General features: G+C 45.7%; 2 protein-coding genes across 2 annotated transcripts; one reads left to right on the top strand and one right to left on the bottom strand.

Moving 5' to 3' along the window:
* Positions 1–434: 434 nt before the first annotated feature.
* Positions 435–10,088, bottom strand: rasl11a (RAS-like, family 11, member A). Its single transcript, XM_046380884.1, has 8 exons — positions 9,201–10,088; positions 7,600–7,656; positions 7,363–7,445; positions 6,491–6,531; positions 6,287–6,416; positions 6,061–6,136; positions 5,483–5,559; positions 435–4,880 (listed from the first exon to the last, which is right to left on the bottom strand). The coding sequence occupies exons 1-8, from the start codon at positions 9,361–9,363 to the stop codon at positions 4,734–4,736; spliced, it is 774 nt and encodes a 257-aa protein (XP_046236840.1). The 5' UTR covers positions 9,364–10,088; the 3' UTR covers positions 435–4,733.
* A 984-nt stretch (positions 10,089–11,072) lies between these two features.
* usp12b (ubiquitin specific peptidase 12b) lies at positions 11,073–23,101 on the top strand. Its single transcript, XM_046380633.1, has 10 exons — positions 11,073–11,300; positions 14,587–14,667; positions 14,774–14,857; positions 15,824–15,953; positions 16,440–16,705; positions 17,123–17,199; positions 17,314–17,397; positions 17,970–18,167; positions 18,851–18,929; positions 20,349–23,101. The coding sequence occupies exons 1-10, from the start codon at positions 11,253–11,255 to the stop codon at positions 20,448–20,450; spliced, it is 1,149 nt and encodes a 382-aa protein (XP_046236589.1). The 5' UTR covers positions 11,073–11,252; the 3' UTR covers positions 20,451–23,101.
* Positions 23,102–23,204: the final 103 nt, after the last annotated feature.

The following is a 23,204-nucleotide window of genomic DNA, read 5'->3' as shown; positions in this document are numbered from 1 at the left end:
TATAAAGAGTGTGGGATTGGAAAAGGACCAGAGTGTGTGGAGAAGTCAGGCAATGATCTCCTCTCTCTCAACAGCTACAGTGGGAAGTGCCTGTGGGCAAGGCACCGCGGCTCCGGCAAATCCCTGGTTTGAATGTCCTGTTTAGGCTCAAGAAGTGCAGCGACAGGAGGGGAAAATGAGAGGGGGTGGGATGGGAGGCTGGAGTTGCCCACTGGGAGCTTTGGTGCCAAAAATAGACAGAGCTCAGATATTGTTTGTGCATTAACCCTAAGCTGACAGCCATTTAGCCAGAAGTGAAAGGAAGAGGACAAACGGGGACAAGAGATTACCGGATAATTATATACTTTGTGCAAACAGAGAAAAACAAACTGAAATCATGAAGACATAAAGAAAAGCAAGTCAAGAGACCCGGAAGTAAAACTGAAAGCCAGGTGTTGAGTGTGCAGCTCTGAGTGTGTCAGAGCTGTAGTTTTATTCTGCTTCACCAATCACCAAGCAGCGATCTTCTTGGTTTTTAATTATCAAAAAGTCGTGTTGGCCTTTCACGCTGGCGTTCAGCTGTCACTCCATAGCAGCAAACAGGCTCATAATCTTTTCATTTCTGTTTTCCTGTCACCCACTATCTCCTCTTTTTCCCTCTCCGTCCCTGTTTATGCCAGCTGCCTGCGCTCCTTTAATGTGAAGACATAATGATTCATCCCCTCTTCTTTCTTGTCATTTATGTCGTGGTTTGTTTTACTCCCTGAAGTCTTAGATTGTCTTACAACCTTCCTTTCCGTCTCTCTTCCTGTCTCTGGGCTTCAGGTCTTGACTTCATCTCAGTCGGGACCTTAACATCCTGCCGCCTCCTGCAGATACTGACACACACACACACAGCTGGTTTATGTCCTCCACACTGCTGTTGTTAAGTGCTTTCTCATAGTGGTCACCAGAACACCCACATATTTGCGTTTGGTTGCTTTGGCTGGTTTGCTGTTACGAAGCTGACTGTGATTTTATCTCTTCTAGTCAGCTCCATAATTAGCACGTTAGTAACGAGCATGTTTTAATCTGGGTGCGCTTTTAAGAAAGTCAACAAAGCACGCTGACGTTGGTTTGAATAGCTGCCGCACGGGAAGGTCAGTTATTACTCTTTGCAGTTGTTGTAAAACTTTATGAGAGCCCAGAAAAGCTGTTTGGCAAACGAATGCTCTCACATTTGGGGAAAACACAGTTCAGTCACCTCTTTGAAACAGCAAACAGCAGCTTCCACATAACTATGACTTCTTAATGGAAAGATACACAGAAATCTGCCACAAACATCCAACAAGACACAAAATCCTATTTTAACCTAAAACAAATGATGGATTTCAGCCTGAAGTGGCCTTTATTAGACTCAAAACGGGGACGTCCTGCCGGTCTTTTTATTATGTCAACAACATCACAGAGTCCCACTCATGTCCAGAGTCAACACACTCAGACTAAACAAGTCAGAGGAGCTGAAATCAGGGAATTTTGATCATTTTTGCTTGTTTGTGTGCTTCAGCGTTGGAAAGATTTCCCATTTGGGAAAGTCAGCTGAGCTCATGAGAACGTTTAAGGGACACGAGCAGACACTGATGTGTTATCAGTCCAACACTGGTCACACGGTGCGCCAACAGCTGGCACCGGAGGCTTTAAACCCAACGCCAAACAGCATGAAGGCCATTTAGAGCCGCAGCGGGAGAAGAGAGGCCAAAGGCTCTGAAGTGCACAGTCGGAAAACAAAGATCACATGCGGTGCTTCACTTGGGACACATAACGTGGGGAATCCAAAGTGTGATTTTACTGCTCACGTTTCAATACAAACAGAATATTCTGTCCACTCACACTAATTCTAAAGGACATCGAGTACTTGCATTAAATGCAAACATGTGATCCAATCCCGACAAATGACACTTCATGTTCTATCCACGAGAACGACGGCACCTTAGAGGGCATTTTGTTGTTTTATCTGCCAGAAATGCATCCAAGAGGGCACTTCTGCTCTCGTGAGTCAAACACCCGCGTGGATTTGGGGTTTTTGGACATTTCAGCTTTGTTTCGTGAGTCTGTTGATCATCGCAAAAACAAGCTCGAGCAGGATTATGCTGCAGAACTGCATATTTAGCAACAATGTCAATGTTATTCTGATTTTCTCTCAGTCGCACTCGGCCGTCTTTCTCCTTACCGAAAAAGGGAACACTTAGCGCAGGCTGCATTTTCCAAAAGTGGCCTCATAAATGTCACATTAAGTCGTCATCTATCAAATAACTTCACATTAAACACCCACGTTAGAACGGATTGCTGGCTTTGGAGGGAGAAAAGGGGAGGAATTCCTCATTTATTCATTTGAGAATGTCGGGACACTTGTTGCAGAGGCACACAGGAAGGACGTCTTTATGGGAGACGCATGTGTGTGTGTGTGTGTGTGTGTGTGTGTGAGATAAAGAAGTAAAGTTTGGGTCTCAAAAGAAAACCTGAGAGGAAATTGGACATTGAGTAGCTGAAAATTATCCTGCCTTCACACACACACACACACACACACACACACATGCACACAAACGTTATGCATTTCCGCCTTGCAGCTCTCAGATGGCACCTCGGGATTTTTGTTTCGCGATAGACGGCGAGTGAGACGGCTGGCTTTATCTCAGCATTTTTCCAGACTCTGATGGATCCCTGCTGCTTTTAAAAGGTCAGAGGGCCAAAGGTCTCCAGTTGGGGTCGGCAGACAATTTTTCTGAGTGTGTGTGTGCAGAAAGGGTTAGCATGGCAGGTCAGCGACCGAGAAAGAAATTCCAGATGCTGAGGAATTTTGCCTTTACTAGGAATCTTGTGCGTGCGTGTGTGTGTGTGTGTGTGTGTGTGTGAGTGTGTGTGCGTGTGTGTGTGTGTGTGTGTGAGGGGGGAGGTCATGAGAACAGCAGAAAACACAAACACCGCAAACACATTTCCCAGCTTCCTTTTTCATACTTGATCCAATTCCCAGTTCTTTACACTGACTTCATTTTACATTCAATTCATTAATTTCCATTAACAACAGCTTGTAGCCGTCGCAGTCTTTCCTGAAACTGTTACAGCTGTAAAAAGAGTTTCTTGGTACCATGAGTGCTGTGACTCGGCCAGAAATTCCTTCTTGTTGGGAGGAAAAGGTCTCTGAAGCAACACCAACTCCAGAGAACACTAAAACCTTACTTACAAAAACAATAGAAATGAAATACTCTGCAGACCGCGAGCCATTAAAGCCGCTTTCACACCGAGAGTTTGGATTCTTCGGGCTGAGCTGTAGTGGAAAAGTTTGCTCTGTCACAGGCAAACTAGGGCTTGTAAAACCGAGAGTCACGTGGATTCCCGATCCACATGTCGTGTACTGGACAGAGTTTTGGCAGCCTGTCACTTGGCCAGGTTGGATGTTTTGGCGATGAATTTGTGGGTTTAAAACAAACGTAAGAACAGCTCCTGAAACTTAAGCAGAGCCTTAATGGATTCCGGTGTTCATACCAGTCAAGCACACGAATAAACAGCTGAGTATGGAAGTCTGGGGCAGCCATTATTAAAATAAACGTCTTTTTTGGATGAAATGGATAGAAATGGACGTCAGAGTGAATCTAAAAGAATATTTATCATGTCTGACTTTAGAGTTGTGACTCAGAGAGGGAGTACGAATATCATCTGCCAATTTGAAAATGCATACATAAAAAGGTACTTTTATGTTCGGTTTTATCATCATGGCAAGTGTATACTCTGAAGTACACTGAAAACTACCTGTCAATAGGATCTCTATTTTTATTTGTATTTTGGCAGCAATTTTCAATTCTAAATTTTAACTCGATTAAATGAATTTCTTTTGTCACTGGCGTCCTTTGCCTTCCATGAATATCAGGAGTTTGTCCGTGTTTTGTCTGGTCACGCTATGCTTCCCATACTGCTGTCACACATCAGCATTTGTTTCAGTGTAAAGCCTTGAATGCTGGCACTTTGGGCTCATTTCCTGTTCTGGTTCAGACCATGTTCTTGAGAAGACTCTCAGTCTGCACCAGACAGGATGGAGACTAACACTTCATTTATTTGGTATCAGCAAAGCTGAATTCTGGCGTCGTTCTCACATAACTAACAACCATGAACAAAAAAGGAGTCTCTTCATTTCGTTCAAACAAAACAGAAGAAACCACAAAAGCTCGGGGGCCAAAACAGGACATCAGAAACAACTGTTTTCATGAAATTCTCTTAGTTATTCTAGAATAATTTGACACCTTAAATTCACTTCAGTTGTGGTGCACTGAGAGGTTTTAGCCTCGATGTGAGTCGTCTGAGCTGCCAAGTTTCTGACACAACACGAGCTGTTTGTTCAGCACTCGCTGACGTGCTCACTTTGAGCAGCATCCTTCTCGAACTCGAGCCTGGGAAGAGGTCATGTCGACCAAAAGCTTCATCCAAAAACACAGAGGGGAGCTTAACTGCCTGAAAGCTCCGTCCAGTCTTTGTCTTTATCCGTCCATCTGAAGATGACTGCTTGTGATCTTTAAAACGCTTTGATCACTTAGGGAAGATGTCAGCCGTGACTTTTCATGCCATTAATAGCTTGAATTCCCAAACTTAAAAGTCATAAGTCTTTCATATGGAGGCCTCTTGCCATTTTTCTTTAGCCTCTGCTCAAAAAAGGACTAAAACCTCTTTTTATTTCCACAGAAGCTCTTTCGTTTGCCACTTGGCTGCCTGATGTTTTGGTCCCATCAGAGCGTAGTGGCCGACTTGACTTTGGAGGAGAGGACCTGCCTGAACCTCCTCTTCAGCTCCTGCATGTTGGGAGATTTGGGTCTGGCCAGGTGGAGGCCTCCTCTTCTTTTCTCCCCGTTCCCTCCTCCCAAAGCCCGGATCACCTGGAACACAGGGGACACGGTGACCTGCAGAAATGACTCTAGACCAGTCATCAAGTCTTGAGGGACAAGCTTGAGGTCAACACACATTCTGCGCTTATAAGTTTCTGGAAACGGCAATCAAAATCCACCACAATCCCTCCCTACCTTAAAGCACTGCATCAGTTAAGGTTTGGTGATCTGCTCTCTAGAACACCAGGAAAGGAAATGGTCTATACACACCCAAATGTAATGAGCCTCTGGGCAAACCCCCCCAGAAAAACCTCTTATTACTCCACCGGAAAAGCAAATATACAAAACAGACCAATGTGGGCTGGTGTACCTCTTTCTGTCCATAAAGACAAACATGCAGTATTTTTGTATTTTTCCTGGTGACTCTGAGCATCAGTGGGAAATGGCCTTTAATCAGAGTTCCCACAGGAGGAGAAAATCCCTGATAGTTTTTTTTAGGGATTTAAACAAACAAAAAAAGCATAACGTCCTGATATATTTCTACAAAACACCTTCAGGAGAAAAAAACTTTTAAAAAATGTCTTCCTTTAGCATGCATGCAGAAACAATTCTGAACAAACCGCTAAATTAACAGCAACAAGGAAAAGTCCCACCTCCTGACACAGATGGAGGAAGGCGGTGTGGACTCCCTCGTGGTTCTCTCTGGCCGAGGCCTCAAAGTAAACCCCTCCTGCAAGCAGAGGCAGTTTTCAGATGAGCGCTGCTCTTATCTTTCAGATAACACTCGACATTCCTCATTCATTAGGCAGCATGCAGGATATAGTTTAGCAGGAGCCTGAAATGTGTGTGTGTGTGTCTGCATTCGGGGCTTGAATCAACACACTGTGGGAAAAAAATCAGTGTGCTGTGCTAGCAGCATGCGCAGGTTTCTGATCAGGTTTCCGCTCTAAAACTTAACACCTTCCACGTGGAGCTGAGCGAAGAAAAAATGTGAGGATGGATAAGTGACGTGCGAGGAAATAAAGCTACGAAAAGATCAGACAAAACCGCAAAAAGAAAACACCTAATTTTAATCCCATTTCACCGCAGTACTACTGAGAAAACTGAGAACACAATTTTTCTGCAAAAGTTCACATGATGGAGTTGTGCAGGAAGAAGAGACCACGAACACAAAAAGAACAAGAGGAGGAGGAGGAGGAGAAGAAGAAAAAAAGGGGGGATGACGCCCCACCTAGTGACGCTGCTAACGTCTCGCCTTCGTCCGCCGGCACTTGTCGGGCTCTGAGCAGGTCGCTCTTGTTGCCAACCTGCAGCAGATTACATGTTAGATTAGATTACGGAGATTAGGGTTAGCAGGTAGCTGTCATTGTCTGTTCTACACAGGAGGGACAGCTCTTTCCCTGACACTTCGCCAACACTTGGTATGAGCTGGACTCTTCTGGATGAGACCCACTGACCAGTATGACGGGTATATTTCCAGACGGGTGTATGCGGCGCACGTGTTGGTACAGTGGCTGGATGGTGCGGTAGCTGTTGTGGTCTGTGATGGAGAAAACCAGCACGTAACCGTCTGCCCAGTAGATGGACCTGGAAGTGCAGTTATTATGCAGTTATAACGGGATGTCATGGGTTCAATTCGTGTTCGAGTGAATGAGTCTGACCTGTTGATTTGCTCCTGGCAGTACAGGCCCTCAGCATCATCCTGAAAAACAATACACAGAACAAGTTAGTTGGCCAGAAAATGTCCATCACAACAATGAGGTCGCCAGCATGTTTCCGTTTTAGGCCATTTTCATGCTTAGAAGACAACCCGGAGTCAGTTCGCGACCAATTAGACGGTCTGTAATCAAGAGATGAGCTCACCTGAAGCTCGACTCTGTTTTGAGTTTAAAGAAAGAGCTTCCAGAGGCTCAGTAACTCCCTCTGGCCTCTCGGCCTCTGCGCACCAATTATTTCTGTCTAATCTCTGGGAGCACCTTCATCCTGCCAGGAGGAACTTCCTCGCCCAGCGTTATCTTCCCTTGGCGTAGGAAATGAGCAGCTCTGAGGCCCGGTTTTGTAAACAGACCGCCGATGTGGAGCAGGGCGAGCTGTGCGGCACGTTGCACTCATTAAACTCATCGTGAGCGAGGAGTTGGTCCTAAGGTCACTTCCTCTCTCTTCAGATACAGTCCTGATGTTCCTTTGAGATAAAAACGGCAGTTTTTGTAACGTCTGAATTTCGGCTCGACGAGTTCGGCCTTTAGGTAGAACATGGAGCGACGACAGCAAACAGCTCGGCTTTTTGAGCGCTTGTTAGCTGCGTCGTGTCTTCTTTAAAGAGTGAAATGTGTGCAGGTCTGCAGGAGCTGTTTTTAACAAAGACCTCCATGAGTAAAGTGACCCCAGTAGGATCCCATAACACCTTTGCAAACCGAAGCAGAAACCAGCTCAAGCAGAAATCTGCTGTTTCCGTCCAGATGTTCTGCTCACAGTGCACATACAGATTCTGGGGTGGAAACATGGCTGCTGTCTCCATGCCTCCATAAGTTACCTGGAGAGCGACGCAGGGAGTATCCTGGATCTGAAGCGACACTTCCTCCCCATCCAGTGTGACCTTTCTGGAGTAAAGAGCCCCTGTGGAGAACGAAAGAGACAGACGGACGAATGGATGAATGGATCAACAGCGAGGTTTTCTCCACAGAGCAGAGCACCGTAAATGTGTTTATTTTGGCTGCGTCCTTTCGCAAATGTTCCTTCTCTTATTACAGACGAATGGATGGAAACTCACCAGTGTTTGCTTCATAATCCCCGATGAACCTCTTGGTCAGAAACCTGACAATCAGAGCTGAAAAGAGACGAGGACACTCTGAATCAGCGGTGCAGAAAATGTTTTTAAGGAGTGGAATAAAAAAGGGGATAAAACCCCAAACTCGTTTGCACAAAGTCGGATCCAAAGTTGCTGTTTGTTGTCTTAAAGTTTTCTGTTCTCGGGATAAAAAGACTGGATAAACCCACCAGACTTCTGCAGCCTGCTGACGTATAGATAAAACATTTGCTTGTAACATGTGGAGCTGGAATTTTCCTTTGCTGTGACAGATATTTTTCATTCTGAAAGGCTTTCATAGCACACAGATGAGCAAAACAAACAGGCCCAAAGCCTGAGCTAAGAAGATGACTCATGAAAATACTCTGAATCTGATGTTGCAACCGTTCATGCGTCATCTCATACTGATTAATGATTGTCTCATCCATATCTTGTTGTTGTTGTGGATTTTTCCAACTCTGGCCTGAGTTATGTGAGGTCACTGTAATTTAATTTAGCATTTTGGATGCCTGTTGGTACCACCCTGTTAAAAAAACCTTTTTCCTCCAGCGCGGTGGATTTCACACAGGACTGAAGGATCACTCCAACGTTTCCAGTGCTGCACTTTCACAACACTGGTGCACTCCAAGAGACACTTCATAAGACTAAAGGTCAGGTGCATCTCGACCCCTCTCCCGCCATCCTTACCACATTTCCCACAATGCACCTTGAGTGCATCCTTCTATAACGTAGACCTAATGTGAGAAATCTGTTGTCTCCAAACCCGAGTTGCATGACCCTGATGACATCATAGCAAATTTATTTAAAAAACATTTAAGATCTTACACAACTGCTTACACAGGCAGGGTTGTGATCATGACTGACACTTTTTTTGATCAATTGTTAGGTTTATGATTGTAAAAAACTGCTTGTTGGAATTTCTCAGAGCGCAAAGTGACGCCTTCGTCATTCAAAAACTCAAAGACTGAATTTACTGTCACACACGACAATCTAGTTTTTATTTTTTCTGCCTCGGTTGCCTTGTGCTTTCACTGTTTCTGCACTACGTGTGAATGGTACTCAAGCAGGTACTTTTAGAGACAAAATACATCACTTCTGACTTCCGGTCCACATTTAACAGCAACACGTGTAGTTACTTGTTTCTGTCACAGTTAAGATACCGAATACTTCTTTCTCCACTGAATAAAAGGGATAGAAAATAAAGTAAACGAGAAATAAAAAGGTAGTCAAAATTTGAAAATAAAATGAAGAATAAAATAAAAAGAAGCAAAATGTCGCCCCCTGTCGCTCAGGATTGGTAATTCACTTCAAACGTTCCTACCTTTATTAGCCAAACATGCCACAAATATCTTTAAATCAGCAGCAGGTTGCAGAGTGAGTTAATCAGCTCTTGTTATCACGCTGAGATGCACGAAATCCCAGCCGTGGTTTTCCACACTGTAATCCCCACAAACCGAATTACCATTTCGGCTTGTTTTTTAAGAAATACTCCCCTTTATGCAGCTCAATTTTTAAATTCTCCCCTTCCCGTGAACCGCATGACAAAGTCCTCCGTTCATCCATACCGGTTTTCCCGACGTTGCTCGCCCCCAGCACCACAATCTTCACCGTTTTGTTGGGCACACAGTCCAGCAGGGGATACTCCGGTATGGGGACCAGCAGAAAGTTGCCAGACCCGCTGCTGCTGCTGTTCATGGTTCCCGGTGCAGGGTCGCCAGTCAGCCGCATTTAGCTCCCCCTCTGCCCTCAGATGAGCTCGGCTCTGAAATAACACCGCCCGGCAAAGCGCCCCTCCGCCCCGAGGAAAGTCACTGCAATATTCCCATAACGTTCCTGCAGGGACAGCGTGCACAGCTCGGATTTCTCCTCGAGTATCACGGAGTTTATCCCTTCTCGTTTGTAATATCTCTTTTTGTGTGTGTTAAAGGTCCAAAATTCCCTGATATTTTCCAGGTTATTCCCGCTCCAGGTCAGAGTTTTCCTCCACTGAGTGAGTGCCAGGAAAAGGCTCCAACTCCTCCGTGGATCTTTCAGCGGTGGGAAACCATCATTTAACCGACAAAAAACACGGTTTAAAATATAAAGTGCAAAAAAAAGAACAGCTAAAAAATAAAAATCCGGTTTCCCCACCGATTCCAGATGCTCCCGACTGCAGACAGACAGCAGAGAGAGGAAGAGGGAGGGAGGAAGACTTTGAACCATCCCTCGTAATATTCCCGTGAGACCAGTCTAAACTGGGCTCCTCCGTCCAGCCTCCGGGAGGAAATTAAGGCTTTATAGCTAATAATCAAGCCACTAATTTCCCTTATTAGAGTGGTCATTCAAGAGCGCTTTGTTTGGCGTTTAAACACTTTATCAGACTTTAATTTTAGTTTCATTTAAGGTTCAGTCCCAACATTTAAGAAACCACAGTTTGGTGCTGATGATAAAACATAAGATTATGTGTGAAACTTATTTTGATCTGATGATGTTTTTTTCCTGTCTTGTTGCCTCGTTTATGTGTGTATTTATATGTAAACATTTCAATACTGCAGTATTTCCGCAGAAGGAGTTGCGCAAGTAAAGTAAAACATTTAAAAACACCAGTAGTGGCTAATTGTCCAATTAACCGAAGACTGTAAAGCGGTCCTCTTTGACTGTTTGTTATAAATGGACAACGTAGTGACTCTTATTTGCTCCTCGGGGGATGTTTGATTTTAATCTCAGAGTTTACTTCTTCTCCAAGAACCACAGCCAGGTTACTCACATACCAACTCTTAACATTTTACTGATTACTCGTTTTGTTTTGTTCTTTTATAAAAGTGGAAATTACACAAAGAGGAGGGCTTTGGTATTCACAACATACCGTGAGTGCCTCGTAGCACCGCCCGCCGATTGTAGCCCCATGTCGTGAATCGAACGAAGCGTAGTAGTTAGTGCGTCGGCGACACTCCCTCACAGCTTCCACGGGCTGGACGGCAGTAAGCTGGTGATAAAGTCAGCCAGCTGGCAGACACAGCGAGGAACGCCGGAAGCCACGCCTTCTACTTTCAAAATAAGACACAAGACAAAAAAAAGTTCCTGGAGCTTTCAAGTGCATTTCTCAGTCTCTTTGAACGAACAAACAAATAAAAAATTATTAGGGTTAAGACTGCATAGGCTACAAAGAAAATAAAAGCAACTAAATAAATTATTTCTTCAACCAAGGGAAGGACAAGGACTGGAGACATTTTGAGAAAGGTCAGGCTGGGTAGCAGTTTGCCACACCAAATATGTCGGCATTTTAGCATTTGAAAATTGACAAATGTAAAATTATTGTCCCGAATTATTACAAGTGGGAGTCAATATTAAAAAAGGTTAATGAGAATCAGCTTCACTGTTGAGTTGCGGGGAAAACTTAGTTAGGTAAGACTTTTTTTCAGTTCGGTTAAAAGCAGCACAAAATCTTACGTATTTTAAATTATATTTACTTCTCGTTTGAATATCATTATGAAACACGGGACCGGAAGTCGTGTATGTTGTTCAGTGTACCTTAACAGTACTACTAGAAAGGGGCAGAAGGCTCTCCCGGAACTCTGCAGCCGCATCGGCTCTCATAATTTCAACATCGGGGTTCGGTCCAACATGGCGGCTTACGGATGGAAATACTGATGACAGTCCGAAAGATCGCCTCGATTTGTACGATGGTAAGGAGTTGAGATTCGGCTTTATGGTTGGTATTTGTGCGCCGCGCCTCTGTCCGGTGCCCGGGCTAGTGAGCCAGGACGCTAAGCTAGCAGCTCCGCTAGCCTGTTTGCTAACCTCACAGGGACAACATGATAATAACACACAGGGTTTCCAGAAAGTTGTACAGCGTAGCCTGTGCACTGTGGCTCTCCGGCTCCGCATGTGCTGCGGGTTAGTTTATAACAACGTGGCATTTAGACATACATCGAGCTTGTATGTCAGTTTATCTGCCAGCTTTTTCGTGCTTGTAGTTTGTTTATGCGAGAAGGGCAGGGTTGACCAGCGGGGAAAACTAGCTAGCTTAGCCTGCTTGCCCCACGGTAGCCCTACGGGGCTGCTGGGACAAAGTTGTTTACTCTCAGGTCTTCCACATGAAAGCCCCAGTTTTGGTTCTCGTTCCATTTTCTTATTACACTTACTTTTTGTTTTATATAGCTCTTACAAATAAGGGACGAAAGAACGGCTGAACATCTGAGCGGTCAGCGCATTTAAACACCTCAGCCAGTTGACATTGCTCTCTCTTAATCTCTAACTGATGGAGAAATTCAGCATTTCCTGTCATGGGATACACCCTGACTGTTTCCCCTGGACGGAGCATCGGCTGCTCTTCAGGCTTTGCTTCTCAAAACGAGCAAAACCCTCTCCTTTACCTTGGGGAAGCTCTCATGGTGTGAGCATTTGTGAGGGTAATAAAAGGCTGACCATTCAAAGTGCCTGTACTGTTGTTACCCCTTAACAATCTATCTCCTCATAGTCTGTCACCCGGTTGGTTTCCAGTTAACCGTGAATCCCCATGCTGGGTATTTACCTCTCCACATTTAAGGCTTTTAAATAATTAAACCTGCAGCTGTCTCCTGCTGCTAAATGGCTTTTTAGAAGGCTTTGATAATATAATACTTTATTGATTCGTGTGCAGAAATTCTGGGACGTCAGCAGCCCTGCAGCACCTTGCTCAAAGACACATGAGCTGGGGGATGCTTTTGGAGTTTTAACACTGATTCTGCAGCCACCTGTTTGTCACAGTCTTATAGGCCAAGGTTAAAAAGGTCACACACCTTAACGCCGCTGCACTTGCTGTGGTCTCGTGTAAATGTGGCGGCTCTGTCGTGGTTTATTCCGGAAAGTGTAGCTAAGTCACAGAGGCAGGCAGAGGAGCTTAAAGCTGGAAGATTAACTTCTGACTGTAACTTATCCCGTTTCCCCCTGCTGCACCTTTCAGTGCTGACAGACGGTGAGGCAGACGCCGCGGCGAAGTCTGCCGCAGTCTTTTTCATTTGTTGGCTGCTGCTAATGTGTGTGTGTGTGTGTTTGCTGGAAGCAGTAAGCTCTTACTTAGGCTGGTACGTGCACGCTGATTTCAATACCACACACCAGCCTGTGTAACCCACTTAAGTGAGAAGGCCAGCATGGTTGTGGCAAACTACCAGCACTGAGTAGACAAATACTAACAAGGCGAGATATTAGCTGTGTTGGCAGGTTGGCTCAGTGTCTTTGCCACTTTGGCAGCCTACCAGTTGCTGCCCAGGAGGTATTTGTTTTTCAGAAAATCAGTTTTTCTGGAGAAACCGTGACGGTCACTGGTAGAGCTGCACAAACCGGAGCTGGACGGTTACACCCCAGCACTGATAACGCAGACACATTTTGAGGATGGATGTTGATGTTTTCAGAGAAGGAGACTGAATTCAAAGTCTGGATTCAGCCCACTGTAGTTCTGCATTAAAGACAAATGGAAGCCGACATCAGCTACATAACATAGCCTTCGATATTTACTCTTTGATAAAATTCTGCCACCTTTGGAGTGTTTTTTAACTCAGGCTGTGCGTGTTGGCAACATTTAAAGCTCGAGAGCTTCTTTTGTTATATTGTTATATGTTGTTATATGTTCTTGGTATTATTCTTTGATGATGTATTCCCAGATTTAAATCGTGATTTTACCGACATAACAGTCACATCACAAAGCCGAGTCCCTTCGCAACAAGCTGGTCGAGATGCTGATGACAAAAGAGGTCAAAAATGATTAATAAATGTCTAACAAAACAGTCATTTAGGCGTACTGCGTGTGAACGAGTCCTCACTAAGCTGCCCGATCGGCTGAGTTCAGTTCACTTTCATTCCCATCCACTCGGGAGGCAAAGTCACTTCAAACTGGTGCTGAATTTAATTCGAGTGTGTGTTTACAGCACGTATTGAACAAATCTCTCTCTCCTCTTTTTGCACACACACACACACACACACACACACACGTTTACCTTCCCGACGCCGGAAAGCTCGGTTTTGGTTGCATCCCTGTGCTGTTTGGACATTGTGTTGTCAGATAAATAAGCTCATTTACTCGTCTCTCGTTGACTTAACCCGGACTGCAGCGTGATGATGCTTATGTTGTCCTTCACCCTCCAAGGAAAAGCTGCATCCTCATCATCATCTTCCTCCTCATCATCCCCGTCCTCTCGGTCTCTCCTGCCTTACTATGACTGTGACTTTTAAGTGCTTTTAAGTACGTCACTTTCTTCCCTCGTAGTCTTAGTGTATCGATCGTTTAATTTTCCTCTTAAAGAAAGTTAAATAGAATCAAATAAAATCAGAAATCTTGTTGAGTGCCTTCAAGTTTCTCTCAGCTTGTTGTTGATGTTTTTTTTTTAAAACTCAGTTCACCGCTGAGTCATAGGAGGGGAAATATGGGGATTTTTGAGCACTGCTGGGTGTACGTATAAACAAAAATCAGGAAGTGGCCTCTAATAACACATGCCCTGCTCACATGTCAAGGCAGTGGGACACGTGTCTTATTTTGACTCCTTTACGAGAGCATTTTAGCCAATTGTGACCCAATATAAACCGATCATATTTGTCCCAAAGCATGACACGACTTTACTATAGTCAATATTTAACGTGTTGTCTCGTCACGTTATGTTGTAGTTAGTTAGTTATTGCAGAAATAATTAAATACGTGCAAACGAGTGACGGGACTTGACACGGAGAAAAGCAGGATGCAGAAATGAAGCAGGAAACACAGCTGCAACAAACAGATGGCTGACAGTCCAGCAGAGCAGAGAGAAAACAGAAAACAATGAGACGGAAACAAGGGGACAAAGGAGGCCTTCTGTGATGGATAACGTGTCCCAGTGTGTGGACAGTCGTGATAACCAACATCAAATGTGGGTAGGAAATGTGTATTTCAGTGTCCAGACGATGTGAGACATTTCCAGAATACCATTAAGCGTGTCTCTTCTTCTTCTCCTCCTCCTCCAGGGCGCCAATGCCTCTGCCTTGGAAAAGGAGATTGGACCGGAACAGTTTCCCGTTAATGAACACTACTTCGGATTGGTCAACGTGAGTGTCAGTCGAGAGCCTTCAGTGTGAGACTGCGGAGCTTCGGTGAAGAAAATAATCCTGACTGTGTCTTTTGTGTCTCTCTTATTTTATTTTTTTATTCTAGTTTGGCAACACCTGCTACTGTAACTCAGTGCTGCAGGCTCTGTATTTCTGTCGGCCGTTCAGGGAGAAGGTGTTGGCGTACAAGGTAAGCGATGAGAGAAACATCGGCCGCGTCCTCGGCTTCCATCGGTGTGCTCGTGCTTAAACTTTATCACAGGGTTTGTGCAAAGTTTTGAATGTTTTATTTCATCTTGCTTCACCTGCACTCGTGCAAACCAAAGGACTTTTAGTATTTCAAACGAAACAATCCCATCAATGCATCCGTTTGCTCCCTCAAACAAATATGAGCTGGCTGGTAAAATAAACAGCACAAATAAATTGCTGTGGGTACACAGGAACTCTCCAGAGCTCATGTCTCGCGTTTGCATTTAGATGTGATTCTAAAGGTTTTTGGTTTAGGCTCCAAACTGCCTGAACTTCAGCCGTAAAGAGCGGCACGATGGCCGCTATCATAAGGAGCAACAGCAGTAACACCAAAGCTGAGCCTGTTTCTGACGCGTGATCGACTGTTGCTAATACTTTAGTGACAAAAGGAAAACGCAGGGGGAAAAGCTGCGAGCGCCTCTCCAGTCTTGTTGCTGCCACAGAAGAGATGAATCTCTGATCAGTGAAACAAATAAAACGAGAAAAGAAACTCACAAAGAAGTTCCTGTTTGACTCCATACGTCACGAGACAGGAAACTCTTCCAGCTGATGCATGTAGCTGACGAGCAGCACGGCGACTTAGCTGCACTTAAATAAACTTGAACAGACCCACATACATGCGGAGCTGACGGTGTTATAATTCATCGTATCTCGGTCTCATGTTCGGATCATAACTCACACATCAGGAGAAAGAATTCATTTATCTTTTGTTTAAAACCACCTTCAACTGCTTTGCTGCTTCAGTTACGTCCCGCCCGGACTCACGAGTTAATATAAATTCAGAGGTCATCCATGTGACGTTTTGTATGTGTTGTAGTTTTATCGTGTCCCTCCCATAGATAAACTATGAAGGTTCAGGCTGCTCGTAGCCTCACCTCAGTCTGCCGCCTTTCGTTTTTCTGCTCAGGTGCAGCCACGTCGTAAGGAGTCCCTCCTCACCTGTCTGGCCGACCTGTTCAACAGCATCGCCACGCAGAAGAAGAAAGTCGGCGTCATCCCTCCCAAGAAGTTCATCTCACGACTGAGAAAAGAAAATGGTGGGTGTCGCTCTGTGAGGGGAGGAGCGAGTCTTCCTCTCCGGGTTCAGCAGTAGAAGCTTCGATTTAACACCCAGAAACGTTCGGTTCGTGGCTTCTAACTAGACAGTTAAAGCAAAAGAAACCGTCTCTCCTGCACACCAGGTGTTCACAAATGTGACCTCTGAAATGACCGACTTCCCCGATGTGGTGAGGGAGGAAGAGGAGAGGGAAAAAGGAGGCAGGGGAGGGTGATCTCAGCTGAGAAGTTAATCTCACAGCTGAGGAAATACAACTGCCAGCCAAATCCTGCAGCGGAAAGCAGATGATAAAGAAGCAGCCATCTTAATTGGCTCCATTTCTTCTTTCCAACACATGCCGGATGTTGTTCATCTTCTGTTCTCCCTCAACACGTCTTCCTTCCCCGTTTCTCTGCTGCTTTATTTACATCCTTGCATCTCATGTTTTTTGTCCATTTTCTGTCTTTCTGCCTTCCGTCTCCCTCAGAGCTGTTTGACAACTACATGCAGCAGGACGCCCACGAATTCCTCAACTACCTCCTCAACACCATCGCAGACCTGCTCCAGGAGGAGAAGAGCCAGGAGAGGCAGCAGAATGGAAAGCTGGTGCAGAATGGAGGAGGAGGAGGAGGAGGGAGTGAGGGAGGAGGGGGAGGAGAAGGGGAAGGAGGAAAGGAGGCACAACAGACGTGGGTCCACGAGATTTTCCAGGGAACGCTGACCAACGAGACGCGCTGCCTCAACTGTGAAGCCGTAAGCGAGACGCAGAGGGAGGGTTTTAACGCCATTAAACTGCCCCGAACTGTTCATCACGTTCAGCTTCAAATGTTAAAGCGGCAGGAGCCGATAAACCCGACGAGGAGGAGACTGAAGCTCGACAAAAATAAACTACGAGTAAAAACTGAGTGGGTTTAATGATTCAGAGCTTTTGCTAAATTTCGATTCATTTTATGCTCAAGACGAGCAGAATTTGGCTAAAAGTTCTTTGGACTACGATGAACAAACAACGCAGCACTTAAAATGCCGATAGAAACGAGCCGTGCGGGTGTTTTTAAGGAAGGAATTGCATGTCGGACCTGAACAAACCAAAAAGAGGGGCAGTTTTTTGTTTGTTTTGTCTTTCGAATCACAGAATCCACCTGACCTTGAGCGTCTTCGCTTGTCTCACAGGTGAGCAGTAAAGACGAGGACTTCCTGGACCTGTCGGTGGATGTGGAGCAGAACACGTCCATCACGCACTGTCTCAGGTAAGTCGCTGCTCCTGTCGCTCACCCGCCAAACGTCTGCCGTGCTCACTTGCTTTTTTTTATTTTTTTTAAACATCTGTGTGTGTGTGTGTGTGTGTGTGTGTGTGTTAACAGGGGCTTCAGCAACACAGAGACGTTGTGCAGTGAATACAAATACTACTGTGAGCAGTGTCGCAGCAAACAGGAAGCCCAGAAGAGGTGAGTGAGTGAAGTCAACGTTAGCTTCCGGCTACAACTGAAACGTCTGATTAGTCGAGCTGCGGCCAAACGATCAGCAGCCGTTTCGATGGCAGGTTTTCGCCCAGCAAAGTGCCATCGATTCGCAGATTCTTGGCTTTTAGGTTGTTCGAACGTTCTGTCACGTGACCTTCATGTTTTTGTGGTTTTGGCTGCTGGTTGGACAATACAAGACAAGCTGCAGGCGCCACTTTGAAATCTGAATTTTACAGACCAATCAGTTAGTCGATGAATAAAGTAATTGTTAGTTGCAGCCCGGCTAACGACTGCTGGACTTCGGTTTTACGGGAAGCGATGCTGCTAAATTTTCCACCAGAAAAAAAATAATTAAATTTATAAGCAAGGAAAGATTTTAGTTTGTCTTCAAGACCTTAGTGTGATGTTTACTTCCTGCTGTTTTTTTAAGAATCCTTGCACTTTGCAATTTAAAACCTTGCGAGTGCTGTGGTTTGGGTTCAGAGATCATTTGTGTTTCACTTTTGTTCTGTGAAAGCACCGTTACATCCGTCCCTCCCGCTTTGTCTCTCCATCAGGATGAGGGTAAAGAAGCTGCCCATGATCCTCGCCCTCCACCTGAAGCGCTTTAAATACATGGACCAGCTGCACCGCTACACCAAACTGTCCTATCGCGTCGTCTTCCCCCTGGAGCTCCGCCTCTTCAACACGTCCGGGGACGCCACCAACCCCGACCGCATGTACGACCTGGTGGCCGTCGTGGTTCACTGTGGCAGGTGGGGGTCTTCTTTCAGCTGCATCTTTGTGAGCAGTGGGCAAACCGGAGCTGTGCAGTCTGTGAAGACTCTCAGTCCTCCAGGTCTCATCCTGTCCAAAGGTTCATCCGCAGGCAAACTGGACTCGTTTGAGGACGTTTTGCCTCGTCTGTATTGACAGTATATATATTTTTACACACACACACTGAATTCGTCTTCTGCATTTGACCCATCCTGAGTTGAACACACACATGCAACACCCGGCAAATTACACACAGTGAAACACACACAGGAGCAGTGGGCAGCATCAAGCACCCGGGGAGCATATTGGGGATTAAGTGCCTTGCTCAAGGGCACATCAGCCGGCTAATGAAATGTCACATTAATCACTCCACCACACCCAAAGTTTTCCTGCCCGTCCGTTGGGGGAATCGAACCGGCGACCCTCCGATCACAAGCCGCTTCTCCAACCTCCAGGCCACGGCTGCCCCCAGCTGATGTCGGAGTCGCCCTCAGCTCACATCTGAGCTTCACGGGCTTCCGTAATGCTGCTGGTATCGCAGTGTTGAACCTTCGCACGCTTTTAGCACTAAATAACCATGTTTTTAGAACAGTTGTGTCATGCTGTTTTCAGAAGCCATTAGCTGTGAGTGTAACGCCTTCCATCTCACTTGTTTCCCCTCCCGTCTGTCTCGCCGCTGCAGCGGTCCCAACCGCGGACACTACATCACCATCGTCAAGAGCCACGGCTTCTGGCTGCTGTTTGATGACGACATCGTAGAGGTGAGGGAAAGCTTGATTCTTCTTCTTTCATTCTCCGTTTCCTGTTCGACCACCTCATTCAGTGTAAATAAATCATTCTGCAGTGGAACGATGAGCGTTGAGAGGCTTAGAGTGAAACATCTCACGGCTGCTCTTCCACACGAGCCGTCCAAAGCTTTCCGCCTCGTCCCGACCGCTCAGGAATGTCAGCCGGCCGTCCTTCCTGGCTGCGTAGACTCTGGCGCTCCCAATGTTGTGTCTGGGTTTCCTGCGGCGGGTCGTCACAGATACCTTTGCTAAATAATGAGACTTTGGTTTAGCGACAAGGATACGATCAGAAAACAAAAAAAGAAGAAGAAACCAAAGAGGGGCTCAGCGTGTGCGCTTTGTTGTTCTGGATCTTAAAAACTACTGCAGACTGCTGCTCTGTCCGCTCAGGCCCAGTTCAGTCCCGTCTCACTTCCTGTCCGACACGGTGGCAGCAGAAAACATGGCAGCCGCCATAGAGACGCAGTCTGACATCCATACGACGTGTGTGTGTGTGTGTGTTAGCACCCCGCTAACCATTTCCCAGCCCTGCTCTCAGCACCGTCCACACTGAAGCCGACACCACAGCAAAGACGTTAACAGCTTGTGTGATGATTTAACAGCTACATATATATTTAGCCGTACAGCCATATGTTCTCACCGTTTGCCAGATCGTGACGCAGCTCTGTTTTTGGGAACTTTCCCCCAATTAAAATGGTTTATTTTGGTTTGAGCCTCCCCGGCGGCGGGAGAAGTCACCCCGCCGTTAGAGCACAGAGGAAACGTTTCAGTAATGTTTAAAACTGATCCTGCCACCGGTGGATTTTTCCACTCCGATGGGAAGGAGGCCCAGTCGAACATCTGGTCCAGTTCGGTTACATTCGGCTGAGTTTGCAGAGCAGAAACGCTAAATTATCATTTTTATGGTTTGTGGAGATTTCCTCTCCACGTCTGTCTCATTGCTTCGTGTTCTAATGGTCGTCCTTTTACTTATTTATTTCGACCCCGTGAAACAGTTACGCAATTAAAGAGAAGGATTTGATTTTGTGCAGACTGTGAGCCGTCTTCAGGTCATCTTTATCTGAACGGTTGCAGGGTGTGTGTGTGTGTGTGAAACATCTTTGAATCTGAGACGTGGAAACCACTGTTCAAAGCTTCTGCTGGGTTGAGCTTAAGTGTTCAGATAAGAACGTATAATCAGCGCCATCGCAGAGCTAACAGCTGGGGTTTGTCCACAGATGTCGGAGTCACTTTCACAGAGCTCGCACGTTCAATACAGAGAATGATCAATGACCGTTTGGCGAGTCGGGAAGTCCGGAAGAGTTCACCAACCAACGTCAGCTCTGAGGCTCACCAGATGGTGTCCTGTTTGTTTAATCTGCACACTCAAACTCCATTTTTCTCCCCTTTCAGAAAATCGACGCGCAGGCGATCGAGGAGTTCTACGGCCTGACGTCGGACATTTCCAAGAACTCTGAGTCGGGATACATCCTGTTCTACCAGTCCAGAGACTGAACCAGCCGGCCGTAAATCCCCAACAGACTGTCGCTCAACAGAAGGGGGAGGCACTTAAGGCCGCTGCCGACTCCGCCCAGTACGCTCACATAAGTATCCAGGCTTTATTCCCTGTAGGCGGAGCTTCGCACTGGAGCGCCACTCGGATCGGTCGAGACGTGTTCGGGTTTGCGTGCCAGCCTCCTGGATTACGACCGTTCAAATCCTCTGAGCCCACACTGCAAAAATAAATAAATTAATAAAGTAATTAATAAAAAAAAAAAGAGCACCTTAAAGAAACAAGATGGCTGAATCTGTAAAAGACTCGCTTTGCACTGGGGCATCAGCTGCCAAGGCTTGACGAACGCCAATCCAAGAGGCTGACACACAGCGGCCCAATCCGGAGGCAAAAGCAGTTTGAGATGACGCAGAGCAACCAATCAGCTGTTTCGGACGAGACGCTAGAGCAACTTCTGATTGTGATCCTCCTCGTCACGTGTCATCGCCGCCATCTTTTGTGTGTGCGTGCCGCAACGCATTGAATTAGCTTTTACGCTAACACCGCAGGAAGAAGAAAAACAAAATCGTCCTCCCAAACTAAAATCTTTTCATATCCTAATTATGTGGTGACTGAAAACCCTAAACGAGGAAGTCTGAAGTGGACTCATCTCCCTCGATTCTTTTAAAATCCCTTAAGAGAGTTCAGGGACCGGATGTGTGGACGAGTCCGCGTGTAAATGTAGGTTTTTATGGTTTATTCTCAAACTAAGTTTTACACTGCCAAGCTCGCCAGGCTTCCACCCGACTGGGCCGCCCCAGATGAACAAGCAAGCCCACCCCGTGATCACGGTTTGGTACTCAGCTGAGCCGCTTGAGCTTCGGGTCGAGGAGCATCTGAACGTTAAACGCGTGTAGTAAAACAAAAACATGGCAGAAGGTCCTGCTGGCCCGTCAAGAAAAGCACTTCTGACAACATGGGCTCGTAGCTGAAGCAGGAAGAAACGTGAAGTAACGTGGAGTTTGGGTTTGCTGAGCGCGTTTTTGCGTTACAAAGCGGATGCGACGGCTTGTATGAACGTAACGATAAAGTAATAAAGTCAGCATCTTAACTCGTCATGTGTGAGGTTCAAGGTCAGCTCGTTGGACTCAAACTTATCCCAAACGCTCCCCATTCGTTCACTGGGTCAAAACGTATTTCCTTTTCCTGTCCGTGCTGCTCTTAAACGCATCTAATCCGCATGAAGGGAAGACGCCGTGCGTGGCGTGGGACGCGTTTCGGCCATGGCTGCGGGGTCACACGTGGACACTAACGCAATCTGTGGACTCCTGTTTCTCAGCTGCTGTCTTAAATACCAAATGATGTGTTCACATTTAAAGTTTTCTTTTTTAGTGTAACTGAACAAAAACAAGCACAACTGAAGCGCGTTGTTTGTGGGGGCGTCCACAGACAGTTTGGAGCTGGTTGTGAATCTGGTGGCTCTTCTTTTTAATTTAAATACTAATTATGTTATTATTATTATTATGAATGTTTATGTTATATTTTCTTAGACATTTCACTTGTTTTTTTCTGTGATAGATTTCACTAATCGTAGTCGTCTGCAGGTTGTTTTGGTTTGATTTGGGGGCGCGTGGCCAGAGTTGTTCATGTGTACATAAATGCAGATGCTGTTATTGGCGTATGAATATTCGCTTGCTTGAAATAATCGGCAGACCTTGATCGAAACACTTTTGTTCTGATAACCAATCGATATGCGGGCTTGTTTGTTTATAGACGTAACAGGCCAACGGCGACGCGGCTCACATTTAATCTGACGGACTGCAAACGACACACAAACGACTGATTTAATTAAGTTACTCTTATTTTGAAGGAGTTCTGCATGGAAACTGCTGTGCAGGAAGTGACTGACCAAAAAAAAGTCCTTTGTGTCACTGTTAAAGGAAAAATCCACCAAAAAACCCAAACAACTTCTCAGTCTGTTTTCATAAATTTAGTGTTTGATTGGCTTCACTTCGCTTTGGTTGTTTGAAAGTTTGAGTTTGTGCTCTGAAAAATTCTTAACAAAAACTGACATCTGCAGGTGGATTTGTTTTCCTTCAACAGATTTAACTGTTCTGTCCTCTGAAATGTCCCTTCAGGGCTTCGGTCGTCCTCATCGCTCCCTCTTTTTCAGACTCACCAAGAATGTAAACGGTTTGAGAGTGTGTGTGTGTGTGTGTGTGTGTGTGTGTGTGTTAACACTCCGATTTTGTACGTCGGCAATGAGAGTGCAAAGTGACAGCAGCCTCACAGACAGAAACAACAAACTATTATTTATAAAGTATTTCGTTTGTTATCATTTTGCAAACGTGACACTGAGGGGAAAAATTAAAGGCTTTGTTTGCATTCAGATTCGGCGGGTAAAAAGTCAGGGTGGCTTGAGGCCTCTCTGAAAGGTCTGCTCTTACTTTGGCACCAGTTTCAGACTGGAGGCTTCTGTCGCAGACACTTTAATTGGCCCTGAGGCGGCACGGAGTCTGAGACGTGAAGACCGGAGTCCTCCGAGTCCTCCTCGTCTTCCTCCGAGTCGCCCTGTGGGCTGCTGTCTGAAGGTGAAGTTTGGGAATGACAGCCGTTCTGATGGTGTCCAGACTGTTTGAAATAAAACCCAAACTGGTTTCGAAGATGGAACAAATCCCCAACGCCTCCTGTGTTTCATGCGCCTCAGCGTTCAGACGGTGGAAACACGAACTCCGTTTTGAAGATCGACTTTAATTACTGTTAAATCGATTAACTCA

The sequence above is a fragment of the Scatophagus argus genome, chromosome 23, assembly GCF_020382885.2.
Source record: "Scatophagus argus isolate fScaArg1 chromosome 23, fScaArg1.pri, whole genome shotgun sequence".
Classification (NCBI taxonomy): domain Eukaryota; kingdom Metazoa; phylum Chordata; class Actinopteri; family Scatophagidae; genus Scatophagus; species Scatophagus argus.
Note: the sequence above shows the minus strand (reverse complement) of the source record. Positions and strands in the feature narration are given on the sequence as shown.